General features: G+C 36.9%; 1 protein-coding gene across 5 annotated transcripts in view; it reads left to right on the top strand.

Annotated features, from left to right (window-relative positions):
• The window catches only part of SEC23A (SEC23 homolog A, COPII coat complex component), a 77203-nt gene extending 54424 nt beyond the window's left edge, over positions 1-22779 (top strand). For all 5 annotated transcript variants that reach the window (XM_042989599.1, XM_042989602.1, XM_042989598.1 and 2 more), the window contains 6 exons: positions 1279-1356; positions 4286-4447; positions 6387-6473; positions 8005-8160; positions 10449-10514; positions 21385-22779. In XM_042989599.1, the coding sequence (XP_042845533.1) occupies positions 1279-1356; positions 4286-4447; positions 6387-6473; positions 8005-8160; positions 10449-10514; positions 21385-21474 (639 nt within the window). In that variant the 3' untranslated portion in view covers positions 21475-22779. The remainder of the gene's footprint in view (positions 1-1278; positions 1357-4285; positions 4448-6386; positions 6474-8004; positions 8161-10448; positions 10515-21384) is intronic.
• Positions 22780-25432: the final 2653 nt, after the last annotated feature.

Below are 25432 nucleotides of genomic sequence, written 5' to 3'. Positions count from 1 at the left end.
TAATGCCATCTTTTATGTATGATTTGTATGTAGGACATATTCTTTACATTTGGCAGAATGTGGAAATATTCATGTATATGTGCTCTTATAAATCAATAAGATTTGGGCAAAAAGAGCAAAGGTCATGAGCAAGGAATTAGCAAAAGAGGGAATGCAAGTGGCCAGTAAACATATGAAAAAATTATCAATCTTATTTATAATCAAAGTTAGAAAATAGAAAAAGACAACAATATTTGTGAAACTGGTAAGAATTAGAAAAACACAGTAATGCTTAAGAATTGGTTAGTATTCAGGGAAACAGCATCATAGCTTGTAGGTTTGAATTGTACAACTTTTATAAACATTTGTATAACCTTATATGTAGAAGGTAGCTGGTGACATATATCAAAAACTTAAAAACTTCTTTTTACCTAGAAATTCTACCACTAAGAATTTATCCTAAAGATATAACAGGATAAATATATATGCTAATAGTGAGGGATTAGATAAGATTGTTATGGTGTATATTTTAATGTAGTGGAATACTAGTCAGCTTTTAAAAATAATAGATTATATTTAGTCATATGAAAAATGTTCAATGCAATAATAGATTATGTTTAGTGATATACAAAATGTTAATAATGCAAGGAAAATTTTGGACATAAGTCGCAAGCATGCCCTACTCTGAAAATTAGCCTTGTGGATATCACTGGTTACCCAAGTATAACAACAATGGGCTCCTGGCTGGCTCATTTGGTAGAGCATGTGACTCTTGATCTCGGGTCATGAGTTCGAGCTCCATGTTGGGCATAGAGCTTACTTAAAAGAAAAAAAAAGATTTCTTGGGGCACCTGGGGTAGCTCAGTCAGTAAGCATCTGACTTTGGCTCAGATCATAATTTCATGGTTTGTGAGTTCAAGTCCCACATCAGGTGAGCTCAAGCCCTGCTTTTGGTGAGCCCCACTTATCTGTCTCTCCCTCTCCCACTCTCTCTCACTTGTGCCCTCTCTCTCTCTCTCTCTCTCTCTCTCTCTCTCAAAAAAAAAAAAAAAACAAACATTTGAAGATGAGTGGTTACTTCATTGGAGCAATATGTTGTTTGCTTCTCAAATTCAAATGTATTTCTTTAGTTGTAATTATCCTCTTGGTAAGTCTATAAGTAATATTCAAATTTTATCCTATATCAATTATCTGCCTTCTAAAGAGTAATAGCTTTTTAAAAATAGAAAACATATAGGCAAGAGGGTTGTTTAGCTGTGTGCCAGGGAAAATATTGCTAACACATTTTATTTTATTTAGTGTCAGAAATTTGGAGAATATCACAAAGATGATCCAAGCTCCTTCAGATTTTCAGAAACTTTCTCCCTTTACCCTCAGGTGAGTAGATAAAAGGTCCATGTTCTTTTCTTAGTGTTGACAGTAGCATTGGGTCTCATTTTTCCTGTTGTATTTTATTACTCATCTTATAGGACCTGTTGTATTGGGTTATTCTTTTGGTAATGTTGTAAGTTTGGGATAGCTAAGAAATCACTATTGTGCTTGAGTAGTCAGTGAAAAGTATATAGTATTTTTTTTTTTTTTTACACCCACCCCTAAATGTATAGTATTTTTATGATGGCCTTGAAAATATTCATCTGTTTGTGGTGAGTAGAAATTTACACTGGAGTCCAGAATCAGATGTCAGGCAGATTAACTTTCAACTTTCCATCTAATATAAAGGATCTAATTACAGTAGTACCAAAAGGAAGTAACTTTACTGGTCAGCTAGTCTTACAGAACAATCTGATATACCAGGTAAATAGAAAGAGCTGATTTTCTGTATCTTAGGGAAGTTTTTCCACTTGGGTAGTTGAATCTACCTGTCTTATTTTGATCGATATTTAAAAAAGTCTAGGTTGCTTATTTATATGATGAATAGCATAGATAACATTTATTCACCTGAGTTCTGTGTGAAGGGAACTTTAGGAGAATAAAGATGGCTGACATGGATCCTCTTTTCAAGGATCTTTCAGTTTGAAGGGTGTCATTTGAAATATACCTAATGCAGAACAGAAAGAGAGAAATGCTATGAGAGATATGCAAAACTTAAAGGAAATTTAGAGGAATCCTTCCAAGTGAATGTTGTGATACACCTTTATAGAAGAAGGAGCATTTTAGCTCAGTCTGGAATAATGATTATATTGAGATGTGGAAATTTAAATTTTGCCCATGAAAACTTTGCTTAAACCTTCAGCTTTCTTTTCTGAACTACTCTTATTAATATTTTTTTTGAACATTTTTTATTGATCTCTGGTGTAGAAACTTGTTGTTTATGCAGGGAGACTTCCCTAAACCTCTTGTTGCAGGTTTGGAGAACTAGCAAAAGGCAGAGTCTATTTGTTTTAAAGCAGACAGAACCGTTTTGATTTGGGAATCCTTAGGCCTATTAGTAGCAGAAACTAATAGGAAAGAGAATGAAGGCATTAGCCTAATAAGTATTTGACTGAAAGCCATACACTTTCCTTTTTCTTCTCTCCTAACTCCAAACCTTCTCTTTAGGCTTTTGATAGTTGATAGATCTCCCAAGAGATCTGGACATCCCATCTTTTCCCCTCTATTGGAAATAGCAGAGGGCCCAGAAATAATTTTTTTGGGGGGGTTTCAAAGCCTGATGGTCTTCCAAAAGGTGGCATAGCTTACATTTAAAGAAGGTCTTTATTTCTAAAATATTTACCCCCAAATTTACCAATTACACATTTCTGTTAGTAAGGAATGGCTAAAGTGGTGAGGGATGAGAGAGCCTCTCAGTGAGTTCTGATCACTGAAAACAGAAAAGGAATGAGAATGTCACTGAGCTGCCTTTGCTGGGAGAGAAGCGTGGATTGAGTCCCAGGCAGGAGCAACACACAAGCACTTGGGCCCTGAGGGCTGAAGGAAGTTGGGAGGAAACTCCAAGACAAATGAGAATTCTTTGGAGAGCTGATTCTGTTGATTGTATCTGAGACTCTTATTCAGACCTAACTCTTCCCCTTTTGAGCTCTTTAATATGAGGAGTGGGTAGAAGGAAAATGAAAGGAGAAAGAAGTAATGAAAAAAAGTCTAGAGAATGTTTCTTACGGATGAGGAAGAACTTAAAAATGTGAATATATGTAAGTCCTTTTCTTTTTTTTTTTGTCATCGCTGACCCTTCCCAGTACAACTTTTGGGAGCCCTACAAAAAGTAGAAAATCTGTTAATCTACTTTTACTCTTGGAGTCTTTTGATGGTGGTAAGGAATAGTAATAAAAAAGTTCAGAGTTGTGGCCAAAGACATGAGGAATAAAAACAAAGGATGCTGATAATGCACCATGTAATATAACTTAGACCAGAGCAAGGAGTTTTTTGTTCCTATTTTTGTTTTCCTTTTGAGTCACCTCTTTTACTTTTTTTATTGTTTTGTATATACATACACACACACACACACCTACACACATATTTTTAATTAACTTATTTTTTGAGAGGGAGAGAGTGCACATATGAGCTGGGGAGAGGGGCAGAGGGAGAGAAAGAGAGAATCCCAAGCAGGCTCCATGCTGCGTATAGGACGCCGTGACCCTGAAAGTATGACCTGAGCCAAAATCAAGAGTTGGACACCCAATGGGGCGCCTGGGTGGCTCAGTCGGTTAAGCGTCTTACTTCTGCTCAGGTCATGATCTTGCGGTTCGTCAGTTCGAGCCCCGCATCGGGCTCTGTGCTGACAGCTCAGAGCCTGGAGCCTGTTTCGGATTCTGTGTCTCCCTCTCTCTCTGCCCCTCCCCCGCTTGTGCTCTGTTTCTCTCTCTCTCTATATATATATCAAACATAAAATGTAAAAAAAAAATAAAAAAGTTGGACACTCAACCAAGTGTCTTCTTGTTGAATTATATTTTTATTTTTATTTATTTTTATTTTTATTTTTTTTTTTTCAACGTTTTTTATTTATTTTTGGGACAGAGAGAGACAGAGCATGAACGGGGGAGGGGCAGAGAGAGAGGGAGACACAGAATCGGAAACAGGCTCCAGGCTCTGAGCCATCAGCCCAGAGCCCGACGCGGGGCTCGAACTCACGGACCGCGAGATCGTGACCTGGCTGAAGTCGGACGCTTAACCGACTGCGCCACCCAGGCGCCCCTGAATTATATTTTTAAATAACTGATAAAGATCATAGTAAGATTCTGAGGAGTACAGTTTAGAATGTTCTTATTATAACTTGTTTTATTGTGTTGATAGATATAATCAGATGCTTTTGTAATAGTAAACTGTTGCAATAAAATCAGTAAAACCTATCTCACATGTTTTTTTCTTGTAGTTTATGTTTCATTTAAGAAGATCTCCTTTCTTGCAAGTTTTTAACAATAGTCCTGATGAGAGTTCATATTATCGTCATCATTTTATGCGTCAAGATTTGACTCAGTCTCTAATCATGATTCAGCCTATTCTGTATGCATATTCTTTTAGTGGACCACCAGAGGTAAGAGAAACAGAAAACAAAAATTTGTTGCTGTGATGTGTCATCAAAAAGTGAAAACAGTTAAGTTTTTCTTGGAATATAGTTACTACATACAAGAATTTAGTTTAAGAAGTTATGTTACATTATTCATATATTTGCAGATATTTATGAGTGCTTATTATATGCTAGATTGCACTAGGAAGTCATTTAAAAAAATAGAAAAATTGAGGTGGAAGAAACTTTTAAGATCAATTTATGCAGTTATTTGGTTGATCAAATTCTGTAGGGTTTATGATTGTTCTCATATCTTTAACGGTGCCCAGAGGTAATGATTCTAGAACCTGTAGCTTATTCCAGGGTTTAGTGTCTGACAGGACATTCTGTCTGAACAAAGCTTCTTGCTTAAAATGTCATTTTCTTGTAGCCTCTCTTGAACATGAGATACAGTTGATTATAAAGATGTATGCTTAGGTGATGATAAAGTTATCCGTGATAAAGCTATGCCATTCCTAGCAAACTGTCCCACTTATTTTAACCTATTATCAAATAAACAGTTTTTTCTGTTTTGTAGCTAATGTTGTCTGTTTTACCACTTAAAAGTATATAATGACTATATGTGAAAATAATATTGAAGAATGGTCAGTATAAAGAGGGTATTTATAATATCTCTTGATTCATGATCTCTCGTGATGCCTTTATATACTGTTTTGTAAAAAATAGTTTATAAAACATTCTATTTTGTTACCATAATTTTTTTTTAGCAGTTTGTCATAGTTTCTACTTTTCTAGAATATATAAGGTGTTAATGTGATGGCCTAGTTATTTATTTGGTCTTGTAGTTCTTTGAATCAGGAAAGAAGGTTTTAGTGATTTTGTTTCTAATTTCAGAGTAATATATGTAAATTTAGATACCTGTAAAATGTAGATTACTGTTTAGAAGAAATCTGGAATCCCACCATCCCTATTACCTGCTGCTGTTAAATTCTAACCTTGCCATTTAATCCATGAACGCCATTAGCTTCATTTACTTAAGGCTTTGCTTTTGGAGTTTTCCTCCTTCCTGCATCATCACCTGCTGTTCCTCTGGATCATTCTCATTAACATAGAACCCTATATAGCACCCACGTTAAAAACCAACAAACAGAACCACCTTTGGCTTCACATTTTTTCTAATTGCCACCTCATTTCTTTGGTCTCAGTTGCAGCTAAACTCAGTAAGTTACTTGAGTAACTGTATGATCTCACCTCACATTCTCTTCTCAACCTAGATTATTCAGATTCTTGTCCCTAACATTACACTGAAACAACTCTTACCAAGCGGCTACCAATGTCCCACATCTTGCCAGAACTCTCAACAGCATTTACCTAATGAGGATTGTCCTTAGAAACCTTTTGTCCTAGGCTTCTCTGACACCTGCAGTACCTACTAGTTTTCCTCCTAATCACTGCCTGTTCCTTCTCCGTCTCCTTTTGCTGACTTCTTCCTTTCAGATCTCTTAAGTGTTGGCATGCTCTAGGGCTCTATCTCTGGATTCTTCTCTGTCTTCCTTTCTCTGAGTGATACAGTATAATCACATAGCTTTAATTACCATCTTTATGCATGTGATACCCAAATTTATGTCATTAATTCTGGCCACTCCCTTTCATTTTCTATTTAGAACTATTTTTCTGTCTCCAAATTTCCCCTTTCCCAAGCTTTTTGTCTGTCACTCAGTGGGGTCATCACCAGACTTAGGAGTTATCCCTGATTTTCTCTTGGCTTTACTCTGGTTTTCTATTGTTACTTTAGTTGTGATTTCTCAGAAAATTAAAATATACTGTAAGAATTCATGAAAGCAAGATGTCTTAAGTTGTAAGGTAGAAATTTAAAGTTTTAAAAATATCTTGGAAAGATCTATTTTGTATCTTTAAATAATTTATTTTTCCATCTTCCTCTTCTCTCATTGTTTTCTTCCATTAGCCGGTTCTTCTTGATAGCAGCAGTATTCTTGCAGATCGCATTCTTCTCATGGACACGTTCTTCCAGATTTTGATTTACCATGGTGAGGTAAGATTCCATAGCATTTAAAGGCATGCATGTATGTGCAATAAAGTCTTTTTATTTATGGAAACTTTCCCCTCTTCACTAAATGGCTACTGTTTCCTCTATGATAAACTTTTATTTCCATTTTTATAAAATAGGTTTAAATATGATTTTTCCTACTACAGGTTTTTAGACTTCATTTGCAGTTTACCCACCTGTGGTTATTTTGTCCATTTGTCTACATACGATTCAACAAGTGGATTTTACACAAAGCATAGTATTGTGAAAGTAAGGACATCGATGTAAACATAGGAGTATAATACTTTTGATTTTACCTGAAGACCTCAAGAGGAGAAAAGTCTGCCTTTGTCAGTAGGCAGGCTTTCCCTTTCATTATTTCACGTAATCATTAAAAAGTATTCTGTATGATGTGTATAAAGCACTTTATTCTTAAAAATATTCCACATGATCTAAAAACTCATTTAAAGCATAAGTGAATTAAAATTTATACCTTCTCTTAATTGGAATGGTAAATTATTGAAAAGAGAAGAATATTTGAGTAGTCAGTAAACTTTAATTCAGTTCTTTAGCAGAGGTCTGTTCATTCCTGCACTTACTCACTCAGCAATAATTAAATGCTTTCTCTATATAAGAAAGTACTGTTTTCTGGATGCCTTGAAAGATAGAGATTCGTTTTTCATAGACTCACACTCAAACTTCTAGTCTAGAATTATAGTAACTTGTGCAGATTTACTTTTCCAATTGTTTTAGTTGTGATTTTAGATTTGCACTGTAAGAGTAGAGGTGTTACTCAAAATATCCTTTTGAGTAATATTATCTAGACCTTTTAAAAGATTTACTGATTATTGTTTTTAATTGATATCAGTACTAATGTCCTTTAATTTTTAAGAATAATGCCTATTACATGACAGAGTGAAATATTTTGCTTTTGTGTGTGTGTGTGTGTGTGTGTAATTTTAAGTAGCTTGTTAATGTAATTAAAGGAGAAGTCTGAAATGCACATGACTGTTCCTCTGTTAACTACAAAGATATAAAGTGATGCAGAGTATGTATTGACTGATGCAGTTAAGTTAGAAACCAAACCAAATTTAAATTTTTGGTTGATTTAATCCCATGCTTTTTGGAGCCATTACCTTAATAAAAGAATTGACTCAGATGCTCTTTCCAGGCATATTTATAGTGTTATTGCTATTATTATTAAAGTTTTTATGTTTTCATGTCTTGCTAGAATGTAACTCCATTGATAAAGATTTTGTAATAGTCGGTGATTAATTTTGAAGTATCTGGGAAGTCTTCTGTTAGCAAATTTTCTGGTTTATTACTTCTTTTTACTTTTAAAGGAGAAGTAGCCTCATTTTTCATCTATTTACTCAAAAATACTGAAAGTAGTATTAATTTAAAACCTGAGATAAATGAAATAATGATCTATAGTTTTTTTATTTTCTGAAGATTAATTCCTTTGTAAAAATCTCTTAAAGATTTTGAATAGGTAAGAAATTAAAAGTAATAATTCCTTTAATTGTTTTAAAATTAGACCATTGCACAGTGGCGCAAGTCAGGATACCAAGACATGCCAGAATATGAAAATTTCCGCCATCTTCTACAAGCCCCAGTGGATGATGCCCAGGAGATTCTTCACTCCAGATTTCCAATGCCAAGATACATTGATACTGAACATGGAGGTAGCCAGGTAAGTACAGTTAATTTGCTTGTTGCTAGTTTTGTAATGAGTTGTTGCTATTTGCCTTCTGACTTTAATTTGAATAGACTGCTTCCCAAGGCAAGTAAAAGAGGGAGGAGATGGATAGGAGGAGGTTTACAAGGGAAAATATGCTTGCTTTTTGCCTTAGCTTTGAGTGCAAAGCAGTGGTTATTGACTCGTTACCTAAAGCTAGCAGTTTCTCCCATCTTCTGCTACCAGCCCAGATTTAATAACAGAGCCAGGATGGTGTTATGGTGGTTTGTCTGCTTTAGCTGAGCAAGAAGAGCAAGTTGGAAAATAATTTAGTGTACCTTTTTCAGTGTAATTTTCTTTAATCTGTGTATTTAATGAAAAAGTCTATGAATATGAAGTTTATGGTAACAATTTTTTGTTTTCTTCATTCTGTCATTTCAGTTTTGTAGAAAATTGTCATGTAATAGGAAAACATTCTGATATTACAAAAGGCTTTGTGGTTTTTAGAATTATTAGGATTAAATAAGATACATGTACATATACACATGTACATATATGTGTGCATAGCCTTTCAGAAGGCTAAGTTGAAGACCCCTTAACATACACTCTTTTTTTTTTAAATGTTTGTTTATTTCTGAGAGAGAGAAAGTGCAAGCAGGGAAGGGACAGAGAGAGAGGAAGACACAGAATCCAAAGCAGGCAACAGGCTCTGAACTGTCAGCACAGAGCCCAACGTGGGGCTCAAACTCATGAACTGCGAGATCATGACATGAGCCAAAGCTGGACACCCGACTGACTGAGCCACTCAAGAGCCTCCTCCCTTCCGCCTTTTTTAATTTAATTTGAGGTTGAGAGTAAGTGGGGGAAAGGGGCAGAGGGAAAGACAGAGAATCTCAAGCAGGCTTCATGCTCAGCATGGAGCCTGATGTGGAGCTCAATCCCATGAGCCTAGGATCATGACCTGAGCCAAAATCAAGAGTTGGATGCTCAACCTACTGAGCCACCCAGACACCCCCATACACTTGTGTTTTTTTTTTTGTTTTGTTTTGTTTTTTAACTTTGTTTTTATTTATTTTGAGAGAGAGAGCAAGCAGGGGAGGGACAGAGAGAGAGAGAAACAGAATCCCAAGCAGGCTCTATGCTGTCAGCATAGAGTCCGATGTGGGGCTCAGTCTCATAAACCATGAGATCACGACCTGAGTAGAAATCAAGAGTTGGACACTTAACCGACTATGTCACCCAGGTGCCTCAGGTGCCTCTGTACACTCTGAAAACACTTTTTACTTCTCCCTTGTAATTTTATTAGAATTATAATAAAGTAATTATAGATTATTATAAGTTTGTTTCTCTCCTCCTTAAAGGCAGGGATCTTGCTTCATTTATTGTCGTATCCATAGTGCCTAGTGCAGTATTATAAAGTAGGTGGTAAATATCAGTAACTATTATTCAGAAATGATAGCAGTTATTTTTAGGATTTTATTATATTTATAATAGGAGCTACCATGTATTGAGAATTTGCAAAGCTGATAGTACTTTACACACCTTATCCCGTTGGGCCCTCCTAACAATTCTGTTGTTACCTCCATTTTACAGATAATAAAACCAAGACTTAGGTTACTTGTCGCCAAGGAAACACAGTAAATGCAGAAACTGGGATTTGAATCTAGGTGTTCTGACTCTAGAGCCAATTTTCTTGTGTTAAGCTGCTTACTCATAGAGTAGAAAATGATTTTGTGTGGTACTTAATTTCAAAAGATAGGACTGCTTGTGTTCTTCCAATATGAAATTATATTCATGCCTGGTTCTCTCATCAATGTCTTACCATCTTACCATGTATAGTGCTATTTTCTGCTTTTATTTTGGTTATTATTTTTACAATGATGTGACTTAATGGATAGATGGTTAAAATGTTAGGTAACTTGTCTTATGGAATAGCCTGCAGTTTAAAAAAGTTTGAGAGTCATTGTTTAAAGAATGTATAGGTCACTTTTTGGAACTTCAAACCTCTGATGATGTTTCAGACCAAGTGTTTAGTAAAATTCACACTAATCTTGTCCTACTTGTTGCACACATAATTTTTATATACTGAATTTTTGACTAATTTATTATTTGTTGTTATGAATGTATGATTTAGAGAGAAGAGGGTATATTTATTTGTAACATGTAGTGGCCTACTATTTCCAAAATTAGTTCATTTTTAAAAAGTTGCCTTTTAATTAAATTTTAGATCACATAATGTATTTGTTTGGCTCATATTAACTAAATCTATTTTTGATGGATATTATTTCTTTTTTGCTTTTAAGGCCCGTTTCCTGCTTTCAAAAGTCAACCCTTCCCAGACTCATAATAATATGTATGCCTGGGGACAGGTAAGTGTAAATAGTGGATCTTGGAAATTATTTCTTTATGTATTTAAAGTTTGTCATTTTAATGAGAACTACACATTTTCCTACATATTTGCTAATGATTTCTGTTGCAAAAGTAATGAAAAAATGAGTAGAAAATCGAATTAAGCATTTGGTGTCACCATAGAAAATAAAAAGTAATTATGTCAAATAGAATTCCTTCATATCCCGAGTTTAGTACTACACCCTTGAGACAAAAAGCAATATGGTATATAAGATAGGAAGTGATGATTTAAGCTAATACTAGGACATGAACTACAAAAGGGCCACACATAGTAAGTTGGAGAGGTCAGGGATTGTAATTGAATAAGAGTGGCAGGAAGCCTGGAAATCATTGTTAATATATTTTAATTTTTTTAAATGTCCTACCTCTTGATACAGTATATCAACATTTATTGAGTGTCCAATGTACAGGATTCTGTATTGGTACTTTAGAGTACATAGTGATCATCCTTTTTTTTTTTTTTTTTTTTATGTTTCAGGTTCTTATTTAAATTCTAGTTAGTTAACATACAGTGTAATATTTGTTTCAGGAGTAGAATTTAGTGATTCATCGTTTTTACCATCCCTGCTTTTTTTTTTATTTTTTTATTTTTTTAAATGTTTATTTATATTTTGAGAGAGACAGAGACAGAGCATGAGCCGGAGAGGGGCAGAGAGAGAGGGAGACACAGAATCTGAAGCAGGCTCCAGGCTCCGAGCTGTCAGCACAGAGCCTGACACGGGGCTTGAACTTACAAGCCATGAGATCATGACCTGAGCCCAAGTCAGACACTTAACCAACTGAGCCACCCAGGTGCCCCTTGATCATCCCTGCTTTTAAAGAGTTTGTAGTCTAGTATTAGGAAAAGATACATATCTGAGTAATTAAAATACACGAGTCAGTATAAGATATGTTCTTTTAGAAAGATATAAAATATAGAGGGTTTAGAGAAGGAAGAGAGGAAGAGAGCACATGGTGGCAGCAGGAGACAGTGTGTGATAAGAAAAGAGCTCAGGAGAGGGGACATTTCCTTATAGAATGGTTACTATTTGAAGAAGTAGAAATTGTATGAGGAAGGGAATTCCAGGTAGAGGACAGTAAGGTACAGGGACATATAGGGATGAATAGAACAATAAACTGGAAATGTATTGTGCAGTTAAATTGTAGAGGATTTTGAATGCCAGATTGAGTGCTGAGGAGCTGAATCTATTGGTAAGTAATAAAACATTTTTTGGGCAGAGGAGCAAATTTGAGTCTTAGAAAATATAGTTGAATCTTAAGATTAATTGAGAACAGTCTGTAGGTTGAAACTATTTTTTGAAGTAATCCAAATGAGGGGGATTGAAGGCAAGATAGTGAAAAGGAATAGATTTTGGTGATATTTTAAAAGTGGAACCAGTGAGATTTGCTAGAAGTTGTAGGAAAGTAAAAGTTACTCTAAGGCAAGATCGCTAAATGCAAAATCTGAATTCTGATTGGATTCTAGATTAGAGAAAACAGCTATAAAGAACATAAATGGGATGATTTGTATCCCATTTGAATATGGACCATATATCAGATACAGGTATAATATTAAATTTCTGGAGTGTGATTCTGCTGTTGTGGTTATATAGGAGGGTGTCCTTGACCTTGGGAGATATATCCTGAAGTGTTTGAGGGTGGGGCACCCGATTGGCTCAGTCGGTTAAGCATCCGACTTTGGCTCAGGTCATGGTCTTGCAGTTCATGCATTTGAGTCCCGTGTCGGGGTCTGTGCTGACAGCTTGGAGCCTGAAGCCTGCTTCAGATTCTGTGTTTCCCTCTCTCTCTGCTTCTCCCCTGCTCATACTCTGTGTATCTTTAAAAAATAAATAAACATTAAAAAAAAACTGTTTGGGGGTAAAATATCATGAAGTGTTCAACTTACAGAAATGATTCAACAAAAAAAAAAGGAGAGGAAGAATATATAGAAACAAAGCAAATGTGGCAAAATAAAATGTTAATCAGTGAATTTAGGTAGAGTATGTGGGTGTTCATTGTACTTTTTTCTCAACTGTTCTGTAGGTTTGAATTTTTAAAAAATAGTTGAGGGAGGGGCGCCTGGATGGCACAGTCAGTTAGGTGTCCAACTTCGGCTCAGGTCATGATTTCGCAATTTGTGAGTTCAAGTCCTGCGTCGGGCTCTGTGCTGACAGCTCAGAGCCTGGAGCCTGCTTCAGATTCTGTGTCTCCTTCTCTCTCTTCCCTTCCCCCACTTGTGCTCTGTCTCTCTCTATCAAAAATAAATAAATGTAAAAAATAGTTGAGGGAGTACAAGGTAAATGTAGGGTTTTGAGCCTGGGTAACTAGGAGAACATTTGCCAGTAAGTGGGAAGGTAGAGAGAAAACGTTTGATTTTAGGCACGTTGAGTTTGAGGTAACATCTAGATGGCCAAATTGAGCAGGGTGTTAGAAATTTGCGTTTGGTGATGAGGCAAGGATGTGAAAGTTGATCATGGACAAGTTATATTTAAAGTCATCGGTGTTACTTGTCCAAGGAAAGTGCAGAGAGGCAGAGGAAGGATGAGATAAAACCTTGAGGAAGTACAAGTGGTAGGAGTATTTTATAAATAATCACAGAGGTGGGAGGAAAATGAAAAGAATACTATACCATGGCATAATAGGTGAGGGAGGACTTTATAGAAAAAAGAAGGAAGAGAGTTAACAGATTCTGAGATGCTGCAGATGTTTGAAGGAGGATGACGGTAGATGGATTTCAAGGGTCATTTGTGGCCTTGGTAAGCAGTTATTTTATTTTATTTTATTTTATTTATTTTTTTAATGTTTATTTATTTTTGAGAGAGAGACAGAGTGTGAGCAGGGGAGGGGCAGAGACAGAGGGAGGCATAGAATCTGAAGCAGGCTCTAGGCTCTGAGCTGTCAGCACAGAACCAAACGTGGGGCTCAAACTCATGAACTGTGAGATCATGACCTCAGCCCAAGTCGGACATTTAACTGACTGAGCCACCCAGGCACCCCTCTGGTAGGCAGTTTTATTTTATTAAAAAAAAAAATTTTTTTTTAACGTTTATTTATTTTTGAGACAGAGAGAGACAGAGCATGAACGGGGGAGGGTCACAGAGAGAGGGAGACACAGAATCTGAAACAGGCTCCAGGCTCTGAGCTGTCAGCACAGAGCCCGACGCGGGGCTCGAACCCACCGACCGCGAGATCGTGACCTGAGCCGAAGTTGGACGCTTAACCGACCAAGCCACCCAGGCGCCCCTCTGGTAGGCAGTTTTAAATAGTGGTTGAGTAGAAGATAGATTGTAAGGAATTAGTGGGTGCTAAAGAAGTGGAGGTTGTAATTGTAAATGGTTCTTTTGCAAATTTAGCCTGATTTCAAGTAATAGGATAGAAGGTTGATTATTATTAGGGTAAAGGCATGGAGTTTATTTGTAGACCAAATATAAGATGCTGACAAAATAACAGCTTATAACAGCTTATAGATATTTAAGATCCTCAAAAGCAGACCATGTGATCACAAGCACGATATGGAATTTCAGCATTGGTAAGGAGGCAGGACATTTATTTCTGCAAAAGCAAATGGTATGAAGGGTGATGACAGAGAAGGACATTGAGGAGAGAAAGCTCACATTGGGTAATTGCCTGTTTCTTTTCAGTAATGGTGAATTATTTGCTAAGAGTGAGAAATGCTAGGGGTAAAGGACTAGAAAATAGAAAAGATGTTAAAACAGCTATAAGGAGGGGCGCCTGGGTGTCTCAGTTGGTTAAGCATCAGACTTTGGCTCAGGTCATAATCTCGCGGTTCGTGAGTTCGAGCCCCATGTCGGGTTCTGTGCTGACAGCTCAGAGCCTGGAGCCAGTTTCAGATTCTGTGTCTCCCTCTCTCTCTGACCCTCCCCCGTTCATGCTCTGTCTCTCTCTGTCTCAAAAAAAATAAATAAACGTTTAAAAAAAAAACAAAACAGCTATACGGAATATAAGAAAGCAACAGCAGGTAAATAAGCTTTTACAGCAGTGAGGGGCCACTTTATTTACTATTAATTTCTGTAGCTTGCTTCCATTATGTTCTTTAGCCATGCTTTATAGTTCAGGCATTGCATCAAAGATGATAGACTTTGGGGGGTGATTTATCACTTCAGATAAGAAAGATGGACACATTAAAGGGAGTGCAATAATTTAGAGCAATGTTAAATGACTATGAAGTTCAGGCTGGGTAGAAAATAAATGAAGCAGTGATTAGGATGAAGATGCCTTCTGTTTGAATATAGAGGTGCCTCAATATTTTGCCCTCATTTTTCTGCATACAATTCTCTTCTTCTGGGCAATTGCATACATCCTGTGTCTTCAGCTTTCATCTGAGGCTAACTTACAAACCTCTCCCTTTGGTTTGGCCTCACATTGAGCTATAGACTGTTACACATCACTTGAGTTTCCTTAGACATTTCATAAGCTGTGTGTGCCAACTTGAACTTCTCTTTCATACCATCTTGTTCTGCCTGACTTTCTCATTTTTACAGAGGGCCCCACCATATCTCATTTCCCAAGGCTTGGAACTGTAGTCATTTGCATTTTATTTTCTCCCTTCTGTCTCTAACTATTCACAAATGGTATTTCCCTTGTCTGTTCCCTCCTTTCCCGGTCACTAACTGAGGTCAAGCCCTGTTACTACTCACATAGACTGTCAGTGCTTCAGCCCTTTTCTTTCCATTTTGGCACTGGCCAGAGTAGTCTCTGTAATGCAGTTCTTGGTCAGAGTACTTCCTAGAAATCTTTAATCTTAAAGAACCCCTTATGGAATTACATATAAACTCTTTATAAGACCTTCTTTTGAGGGTCACTTATGGCATAATCCAAATAAGTTTTCCCACTTTTAGCTACTGTTTAGTCTTATTCCACTTTGAATATACTAAGCATGTTACCCTCTGTGTGACTTGTCCCCATCACCACTTGTACACATGGTAGCCGTCCATCAAGGCTGAGTTCAAAGTTCACGTACTCCTTGAAACTTTTTCTGTCATTGCATGACTTGATTTGTATACTATCTCTGCCCCTTCATTCCTTATTTTCATCCATTAAAAAAAAATTTTTTTTAACATTTATTCATTTTTGAGAGTGAGAGAGACAGAGCATGAGCGGGGGAGGGGCAGAGAGAGAGGGAGACACAGAATCAGAAGCAGGCTTCAGGCTCCACGCTGTTGGCACAGGGCCCAACGCAGGGCTCGGACTCATGGACTGCGAGATCATGACCTGAGCCGAAGTCAGACACTCAACTGACTGAGCCACCCAGGTGACCCCTCATCCATTTCTGATGGGCCTTATCCCTCCCGTTAGATTATAAGTTACTTGGGAGTAATAGCTATGTCCTTTTAATTTTTGACTTTCCACAGTACTTAAACGTAGCATGTATTGAGTATTACAGATCTGGGCAGGAGAACAGAGATTAGAGTATGGGAGCTTTGTGGAGGTGTTCAGGAGTTAAGGAGCATTTATGATATAGATAAATAAGTTGAATCCATGGTCTAAAAGTTCTGAAAGGTAAGGTTTTTATAGTGAGGACAGGAGCTCACTCTGGGAAGATGTAGAAAGAGTATATAGCACATGAGAGTAAAAGATGTATGCCTATATAATGGATATACATATAAATCATCAGTATCACTCTACCCCATTCCACTTGCTGTAGAACAAAAAGCCAACTATGACGTGGAATTTTGGAATACAGAATGTACCATAAGTCAGCCTTTCCATTATACTTTAGTTATCTGAGTACTGGTTTTAGTTCTGGATCTCACAACTTAAGAGAAACTTGTTTAGGGAAAAAAGTTGCAAGAAAACAGGAAAGTAGCACCAGTTAATAAAGTTCATGGAAATGGTGATTAATCGTCAATATGGAGAAGGGGAGGTTGAAGGATACTTTAAAATAGTATTTGTCGGGTCCCCTATCAAATGCTCTGAGGGGCCAGGTGACTAACAGATGAGTGAAGCTGGATGAATATAAGAAAATCTGATACTCTCATTGTGAAGAGGCAATACCTGGGGTCAGAGGGCTTATGGGAAGGATACAGAAATCCTTTTCCAAAGGGGGTAACTGTTCCTCCCCTCCAGCTGATTGTTGCCATTCACATAATTTAGTTAACAAAATGTTGTGAGCCCACATTAATGCAGACCAAATAAAATATATCTTTGTAGCTTAATTTCTGCATTAAAAAATATAGTTTAGGGGCACCTGGGTGGCTCAGTCAGTTAAGCATCCAACTTCAGCTCAGGTCATGATCTCACAGTTCATGGGTTTGAGCCCTGTGTCTCGCTCTGTGCTGACAGCTCAGAGTCTGGAGCCTGCTTCGGATTCTGTGTCTCCCTCTCTCTCTGCCCCTCCCCTGCTCACGCTCTGTCTCCCTCTCTCAAAAATAAACAAACCTTAAAAAAAATTTTTTTTAATGTAGTTTAGATCATGTAAATAATAACTTGCTTCTTGCTTTTCTGGGTTTAAATTACAACATGGGGGCACCTGGTTGACTCGGTAGAGCATGTGACTCTCGACCTCGGGGTCATGAGTTCAAGCCCCACATTGGGCATGGAGCCTACTTAAAAAAAAATTACAACATGGAGATGTAGTTGGTAGACTTATAAAGAACTTTTGAGCCGTTAAACATGGAGAAACATCATTCTGGGCTGGTAGTTGAAACCTCTATAAGTTTTCAAAGTCTTCTCTTTGCCTTTTCTTCCTTGTGTATTACAAAGTTTAATACGTGCTTGATATGCACGGTAAGACTTGGTAAATATTAGTTTTTCTTGTTATCAATGGGGAAAGAAATTAAGTCTCTCCCTAAAGATATTTTAAATAGGAAAGAAAATCTGTTTTAAACTTTGAAGTTTAATTATTATAGCCTGGAAGCAAAGGCATAAATGAGAGCCCTAAGGTCTTTCTTGACCTACGATTTTTGTAAATTATGCTAATATTTTTATAGATATCATAACTAATAAATTGAATCTATGCTGTTTTAGTTACTGTGCTAAGATTTTTATGCAGTCCTATTTAATCATCAAAACACTCTTATGAGGTGAGTACTATTAACTGTATTTTTCAGAAGAGGAAATTGAGGCTTATATAGCTTAAGTAACTTATCCAGGATCACATAGGCAAATTATGGCAGGTCTGGATTTGACTATAGGCCTTTATGACTGGAGAATCTGAATTTTTAATCATTAAATTAAATTGATGATTGCTATTTAGGAAGTTAACTTAGTAGCCAGACATTTTACTAAAAATTATACAATCTTACACTTTAGTTTTCTTTTTGTCAGAAATCGAGTCCCCAGTGAGTTTTATCTATGGATGGCCTGAAGAGGGCACCACAGCAACACTGTTTCCCCATTGCTTGTAGTGCTTCATATACTAAATGATATAAAGTTTAGATCTTTCTGCCTGAACCTGGATATATTTTAAGGAGGAAAAAGGTGCAGTTGAAAAATTAAGATCAATCAGCTGCAAGTTTTTGATAAGTTTGAGGTGACCGTTACTATTTATAATTTCAAATAAGATCTCTACAGTATATAAATTAGAAAATTGATATATATTTTGCCTTGACCAGGAGAAATAGATCTGAGATTGGGTGAATTGAGGTGGAAAATGTGTAAATTGAAGAAAAATCAGGAATAGTTGCAGAAAGAAAAAATCCAAGAGCTACCAGCTTATTACTAGTCTAAGTCATATTTTTGAGACCTTTGCTTCTCTGTGTTAACTGTGAATGTTGAATAAGGAAAGATATTTCAGTGTTATAAAATAATAGGTTTTTCAGAAAAGGTAATAATGATAATAGTTGAAACATGTATTCCTGTTGTGTGTGTCAGGTATTCTGTTTCTTTACACAGTTGAACTTATTTAATCATTATAACAACCATGTGAAATAGGTCCTGTTATAATCCTTATTTTAAAGATGAGGAAACTAAGACACAGAGGGGTTAAGTAACTTCCTCAAAGTCATACAGGCAGTAAGTGGCTGAGCAAGGAACTGAGCCCATGCAGTCTGGCTCCAAACTCCAAGCTGTTAATCCCAGTGCTATTGTCTCCCTTCCTTAACAAGTTTTTAAAATTCTTATAATTAGCTCATGAAAATACGTAATAAAATGGACTTTTCTTTATTCAGCAGAAGTTATGGCAGGTCTGTGGCTATGCCAGACTAGAATTTACAAGAGCTATAAATTTCCATCTTACAGTTGATCCTTACTTGCTGATCTCTGAAAATTACCTAACTACTTTGTTTTAGATTTTTTATATTTACTTATAAATAAGAACTTGAGTATTAGGTGAAAAATTTAAAAATCCAGATATAAAATCTAGAAAACCTTTTTTAAAAAATTATTTATTTATTTATTTTGAGAGAGAGAAAGAAAGAGTAAGTGGGGGAGGGGCAGAAAGCGAGAATCCCAAGCAAAAATCCTGGGGTTCAATCCCAGGAACTGTGAGATCATGACTTGGGCCGAAATCAAGAGTCAGATAGATTCTCAACTGACTGAGCCACCCAAGCACCCCTAGAAAACCTTTTTCATTATTAGTGGATTGGATTACCAGGGTCATTCTGTCAACACAGTTTTTATTAAAATAAAGGATAGGAATTTTCCCTAACTCTTGTTACTTAGAACCCACAGAGATCAATTAAAGTGACTTGAATGAAAAGTTATAAGAATAGTTTATTTTAAAAATGCTGTGTGGATGCCTGGGTGGCTCAGTCAGTTAAGTGTCTGACTTTGGATCTGGTCATGATCTCACAGTTCATGAGTTTGAGCCTTACATTAGGCTCTCTGCTGTCAGCACAGAGCCTGCTTCAGATTCTCTGTCCCCTTCTCGGTCTGCCCCTCCCCCACTTGTTCTCTCTTTCCCTCTCTCTCAAAAAAATAAAAATGTAAAAATAAATAAAAATACTGTAAATATTCTTCCTTCCAACTGGCATTTCTGTTAAAATATGTGCAGTTTTTTTTTTTTTTTAAGTCGGGGGGAGAGGGTCAGAGAGAAAGGGAGAGAGAATTTCAAGCAGACTCCATGCTCAGTGCAGAGCCCAACGTGGGTCTTGATCCCGGGATTCTGGGATCATGACCTGAACCAAAATCAAGAGTCAGATGCTCAACTGACTGAGCCACCCAGGTGTCCCCAAATATGTGCAATATTATTTTCCTTATTTTTCTTTTTTTTTTTTATTTGAGAGAGAGCTTGTGAGCAGGGGCGAGGGGCAGAGGGAGAGGGAGAACAAGAGAACCTCAAGTAGGCTCCATGTTCAGCACAGAGCCTGACATGGGGCTCTATCCCATGACCCTGGAATTATGACCTGAGCTGAAAGCAAGAGTGGATACTCAACCAGCTGAGCCACCCTGGTGCCCTGAAATATGTGCAATTTTATTTTTTTATTTTTATTTTAGAGAGAAAGCGAGGGAGCACAAGCAGGAGAGAGGGGGAAAGAGAGAAGAGAGGGAGGGGACAGAGAGAGGGAGGGGGGGAGAGAGAGAGAGAGAGGGAGAGAGAATCTTAAAAAGGCTCCATGCTGAGTGTGGAGTCCAGTGCAGGGCTCTATCCCATGACCTTGGCCAAAATCAAGAATCAGAAGCCCAAAATCAAGAGTCAGAAGCTCAACCGACTAAGCCACCCAGGTGCCTCTCAAGTGTATTTTAGTAGGCAGCAATAATCTCACCAAGAGAGATTTATTCCTTAGTAGTGATAAAAGCGGCAATACAGTCAAGACAAATGAGCACTTACTTTAGTACTATAAAGATTAAGTTGGGTCTGGAGCTATTCTGATTCTGCAGTGCAAATCTGATGCTGACCACTTACTGGTAATGCAGATTCTGCAAGTGAAAGGACATGGTTCAGAACAAGACTGCCCCCAACTTCAGATGCCAGCTGCAGGTGGGATCCCAGGTTCCCTGTACTTCTGACCAACTAGCTACAGATCTGTGTGTGTGTGTGTGTGTGTGTGTGTGTGCGCGCGCGCGCGCACGCGCGCACATGCGTGTGTATGTGTGTGTGTGTGGTTGTAGGGGGTAGCTTCCCCACAAGCCCCCCCTCAGGTTTGATAATTCCCTAGAACAACTCACAGAACTCAGGAGAGCACTGTTACTTATGATCACAGTTTTATATTAAAGATTACAAATAAGGATTAGCAAAGAGACCCACAGAGTGAGGTCTGGAAGGGTTCTAGATAGAGCTTTTGTGCTCTTTCTCTGTAGAATCAGGATGTGTCACCCTCCTAGCATTGATAAATTTGTTAAACAGGAAGCTCCACTGTGCTTTGGTATCCAGAGTTAACTTGTTTGTTTCTTTACTACCAGCCAGGATTGATTGAATCTCCAGCTCCCTTCCTCTTTTCCCTCCCTTCACCTCACTTCCCTTCCCTAAAGGTCAGGCTGTCTTAAATCCCCCCACCCCACCCTCTAATCATATTGATCTTTCTGGTGATTGGCCCTCACCCTGAGTTATCTCAAAGCATAAACTCAAGTGTGATCTGAGGGCTTCTGAATAACAAAGACACTATGTTAGGAAATTCCAAGGAATTTCCCTCTTAGGAACCTGGGACTAAGTAAGGCCAGTCAGATTCTGTATTATACAACTGGAGCGTAGGCATTATTCTGCTTACAGTGATTTTCTTGTGATTTATTTATTTATTTACTTATTTACATTTAAAAAAATGTTTATTCCTTTATTTTTGAGAGAGAGAGAGAAAGAGAGAGAGTAGAGAGTATGAGCACACATGTGCACAAGCCGGGGAGGGGCAGAGAGAGAGAGGGAGACGGGATCCAAAGCAGGCTCTGTGCTGTCAGCACACTCTATGTTAAAACTGCTATGTTTTAATCATAGCAAATATCCTTCTTTTCTTCCAGGAGTCTGGAGCACCTATTCTCACAGATGATGTTAGTTTACAAGTGTTTATGGATCACTTGAAGAAACTTGCTGTGTCAAGTGCTGCTTGAAGTGCTAAACATATTAAGGACACTTAAGATGAAATAATACTTCAATTTCCTTTTTCAGTTTATCTGTGGAAACCAATACAGGTATCTCTCTAGACTCTTTGTATTAGTATGGTTTGAGACATGTGGGAAAATGTTCACATTTGTAGAATAAGCTGGAATATAAGAGCAATAAGAACAAATTTATTTTGCTTGCCACAGTATTATGGCTGGTTTTAGAAATCTGAGGTCTTTATAACTTAATTATGTTAAAGAGTTGAAATAGAGTTGGCCTTGCACTACAGAGACATAACTCATTTGTATATTGCAGAAAAATACAAAGTGGCACTGAATGTCCTTGCTGACTTTTTGAAAACTTGTTTCTTGATTTTAACCAAGTAAGCAAAATCATTGACAGTAATGATAAATGTGAACATTTTTGCCTATTCGTTGAAATATATCTGTGATTTTCGAGCACTTATGTATACACCTTTTTCTGTACTTATTCTGTTAAGGCAGATTTATTTTTATGATGATTTGTTTAGGGATTATTTGACTTTATATATGGTAATTTTCATGAAGATAATTTAATGTTTTTGGTCATTTGGAAAAATAGTTTAGAGATGGAAAGTTTTTTGGGGTAACAATCCCACAACTGACAAATGTGAAATTCCCATAAAGTACCCAACGTATGTAATGAGACGTGATAAGTTTTTTAAAAAGGGAGATAGAAATTAAACCATTTTGTCAGAATGCGTTTTAGGAAGGCTTTGCAGTAAAATAACTGTCATCACTACTAAACCAAATTTGGTTTTTACTGCATGGTTATGTTGTTTCCCCTTGTTTTTCTGAGGTAAATTTTATATTATATCCTCCAGTATTTTAACACTATTTTGGGAGTTTACATATTATTTCTTATTTCTGCTTCCATATTGTGAAATGTATTAAGTTCTTACTCAAACAGTATTATGTAATATTTTGTTGAATTATATCATGTGGTGATGCTCAGTTTTATTTTGATTTATTCATTAGTATAATTCACTTTTACCTTTTAAAGTTTACTTGTAGCAAATGTTTACATTGCTAAAGCCAGATATGTTTGACAATGAAATTTATATCAAGTACTGCAAATAAAAGGTGGTGCTATGATAAATGCTTGGAAGGACAGTTTGATGATTGTACTTGCATGAACACAATCGTATGATAAAACAGAAACTTAAAAAAAAAAGTTTATATGTTGTATTCAATTAAATAAATTGCTCTGTTCCATTTTATTTGAGTTGAACTGTGCTAGGCCTAAATACCAATAAAATATACTTTTTCTGTGTTTTCCTGCTTATTTCAAAGTCTAATAAAGCCTGAGAAGCCTAATGTAAAATTAGAGCAATTATAAAATCTGCTATGAGTAGATTAAAAAGTATTCATTTTTTAAGAATAGCAGCTTTATTGGGGTATAATTCACACACCCACACAATTCACCCATTTAAAGCGTACAGCTCAGTGGTTCTTAGAATATTCAGAGTTGTGTAATCATCGACCACAGTTATTTTAAATGTTTTTATGTATTTTTGAGGAAGAGAGGAAGAGCACAAACAGGGGAGGGGCAGAGAAAGAGGGAGATGGGGGTGTGAAGCAGACTCTGCAGTGACAGCAGAGAGCCTGATGTGGGAGTCAAACTCAAAAGCTGTGAGATCATGACCTGAGCCTAAGGCAGATGCTTAACCAACAGAACCACTCAGGTATCACAACCACCATGGGTTTTAGAGTATTTTCATCCTCCCCAAAGTAGTTGTTTTGGCTATAAGGAAATTGTGTTTTGGAGTTAAACACACTTTTGAAAGCCCCTGTGATGATGATACTTTTATTTGTGTGGCCCCTTAACTTAAGCTCTTTAAGAATGCATTGTTACTCTCGAATGATAGAAGTCAGTACTTACCCTTTACTTCTAACTCAATTACACAAGCTGAAGCACCTTTGTATTGAAGGGATAAAGAGGAGCAAATGTATCATGCCCTTTTAACTTGACATTTAAAAGAAATAACCTGGGATCTGTTTGTGTCTAATTTAGATATTACTAAATTATTAGCTATTTAATTTGATTGTTGAAGAACGAAATGTTTAACCCTTTTAATGAAATTTAGAGTGAATAAAGAGCATTTGTGAACTCAGCAGCAGCACTGAGAAGCTCCAGTAGGTCCAGAACTATTTTGTATTCACTGTTGAGCCTACTGCCCCCTAGTGGCCTTACCTCTAAAAACAACTTTAGGGGCACCTGGCTGGCTCAGTTGGTTAGGTGACCGACTTTGGCTCAGGTCATGATCTTGCAGTTTGTGAGTTCGAGCCCCGCATGGGGCTCTGTGCTGACAGCTCAGAGCCTGGAGCCTGCTTCAGATTCTGTGTCTCCCCCTCTCTCTACCCCTCCCCTGATCACACTCTGTGTCTGTTTCCCAGTAATAAATAAATATTAAAAAAATTAAAAAACAACTTTAGACCTCATCTGTGTAGTTTTATTTTGTTGTAACAACATAAATTTATTCTTTTGTTGGCTGATTCCAAAAGTGAGCTGACATTTTCTCTATCCAGTTCCCCACTTGATTGATAAACTTGCGTCTTATATTCCCTACCTCCACAGACTGCATCTGAGAATGTGCTTGTCCAGGCCAGAAACCAATGAATCATTTTCCATTCTTACTCTCCACATCGTTAGTAACTATATTCACCAGTTCAGCCTCTATAATAATCCCCCTAATCTATTTACTTCGCTTCGTTTTACTGCTGTTCTACCTTCATTGTATCTTACGTGGTTGGGGCAGCAGCCCCCTAACCAGTCTACTTTCCCCAGTCTCCTCCACCCCGCTCTTCAATTCACTGAAATACAAATCTGATGATGTCATTCCCTTTGCCCTAATAATAAAATCCAAATACTTTGATCCAGTAACATTGCATACTACATATCAATTGGTTCCTAGATCTCCTTTAGAAAAATAGCACAAGGGCGCAGATGAAAAGATGTGCAGTATTGGAGAGAGGTCTCTAGTTCTACCTAAGCATTAGTCTTAGGTGTAGTGCTTGGGAATTATATAGTGACAAAAGCGAATGCATTTTTCATTAACTGTTACAAATTAAGTGCTGTGGCTTATTGCACTTGGTTTTATTTTAAATGAAAATAATTTTTCAGTTATTTTTCAAACACCAACAAATTAGGATTATTTGCTTTCTAATTTTCGTCTTTCCATTTTATTTTCATTTTCCATGTTTCCGATATACATGCATGCATACTGTTTATACTCCCACATGCTTGATTTGCATTCATTTTGAGCATTTTATCAAGTAATTCAGATGGTTTCTCTTGCTTGCTTTTTAATAGTTTATGTAGTGAAATTAAAACACTTCATCCTTTCTTTAATAGAAAAACAAAAGCTGATCTAGATTTAACGTATTATTATCTGATGAATATAATAATCAGTATACAATACTAGATATGGAATAATGAAGTTACATTACTAAAGAAATTCAGATTTTTTTTCTTTCCCATCTATGGATTATACTGACATAAAGTCCAATAATTTGGGTTGAGGATGTGATACTGGGAAGTTGGGGGTTTTTTCCCTCCTAAGGAAACATTAAAAAAAAAACAAACCCAAAAATATTAAAATGTCTCAAGCATTTGGAAGATGGATGGAGATGTCAGTTTTAGGCTTAATCAACATAAAATTAGCTATGTATTTTTAAAAGTTAAGGATAACACAGATCAAACCAATGAAACTTTCAAACCAGATCATGTAGCTTCCAAACCAGTGGAAGAAAAAAAGCAATAAAAGCAATCTGATCATGGGGCACCTGGGTGGCTCAGTCAGTTGATTAAGTGTCCAACTCTTGGTTTCGTCTCAGGCATGATCTAACAGTTTGTGTGTTCGAGCTCCATGTCAGGCTCTGTACAGACAGCTCAGGGCCTGGAGCCTGCTTCAGATTCTCTGTCTCC

Source organism: Panthera tigris, chromosome B3 (genome assembly GCF_018350195.1).
Source record: "Panthera tigris isolate Pti1 chromosome B3, P.tigris_Pti1_mat1.1, whole genome shotgun sequence".
Lineage (NCBI taxonomy): Eukaryota > Metazoa > Chordata > Mammalia > Carnivora > Felidae > Panthera > Panthera tigris.
Note: the sequence above shows the minus strand (reverse complement) of the source record. Positions and strands in the feature narration are given on the sequence as shown.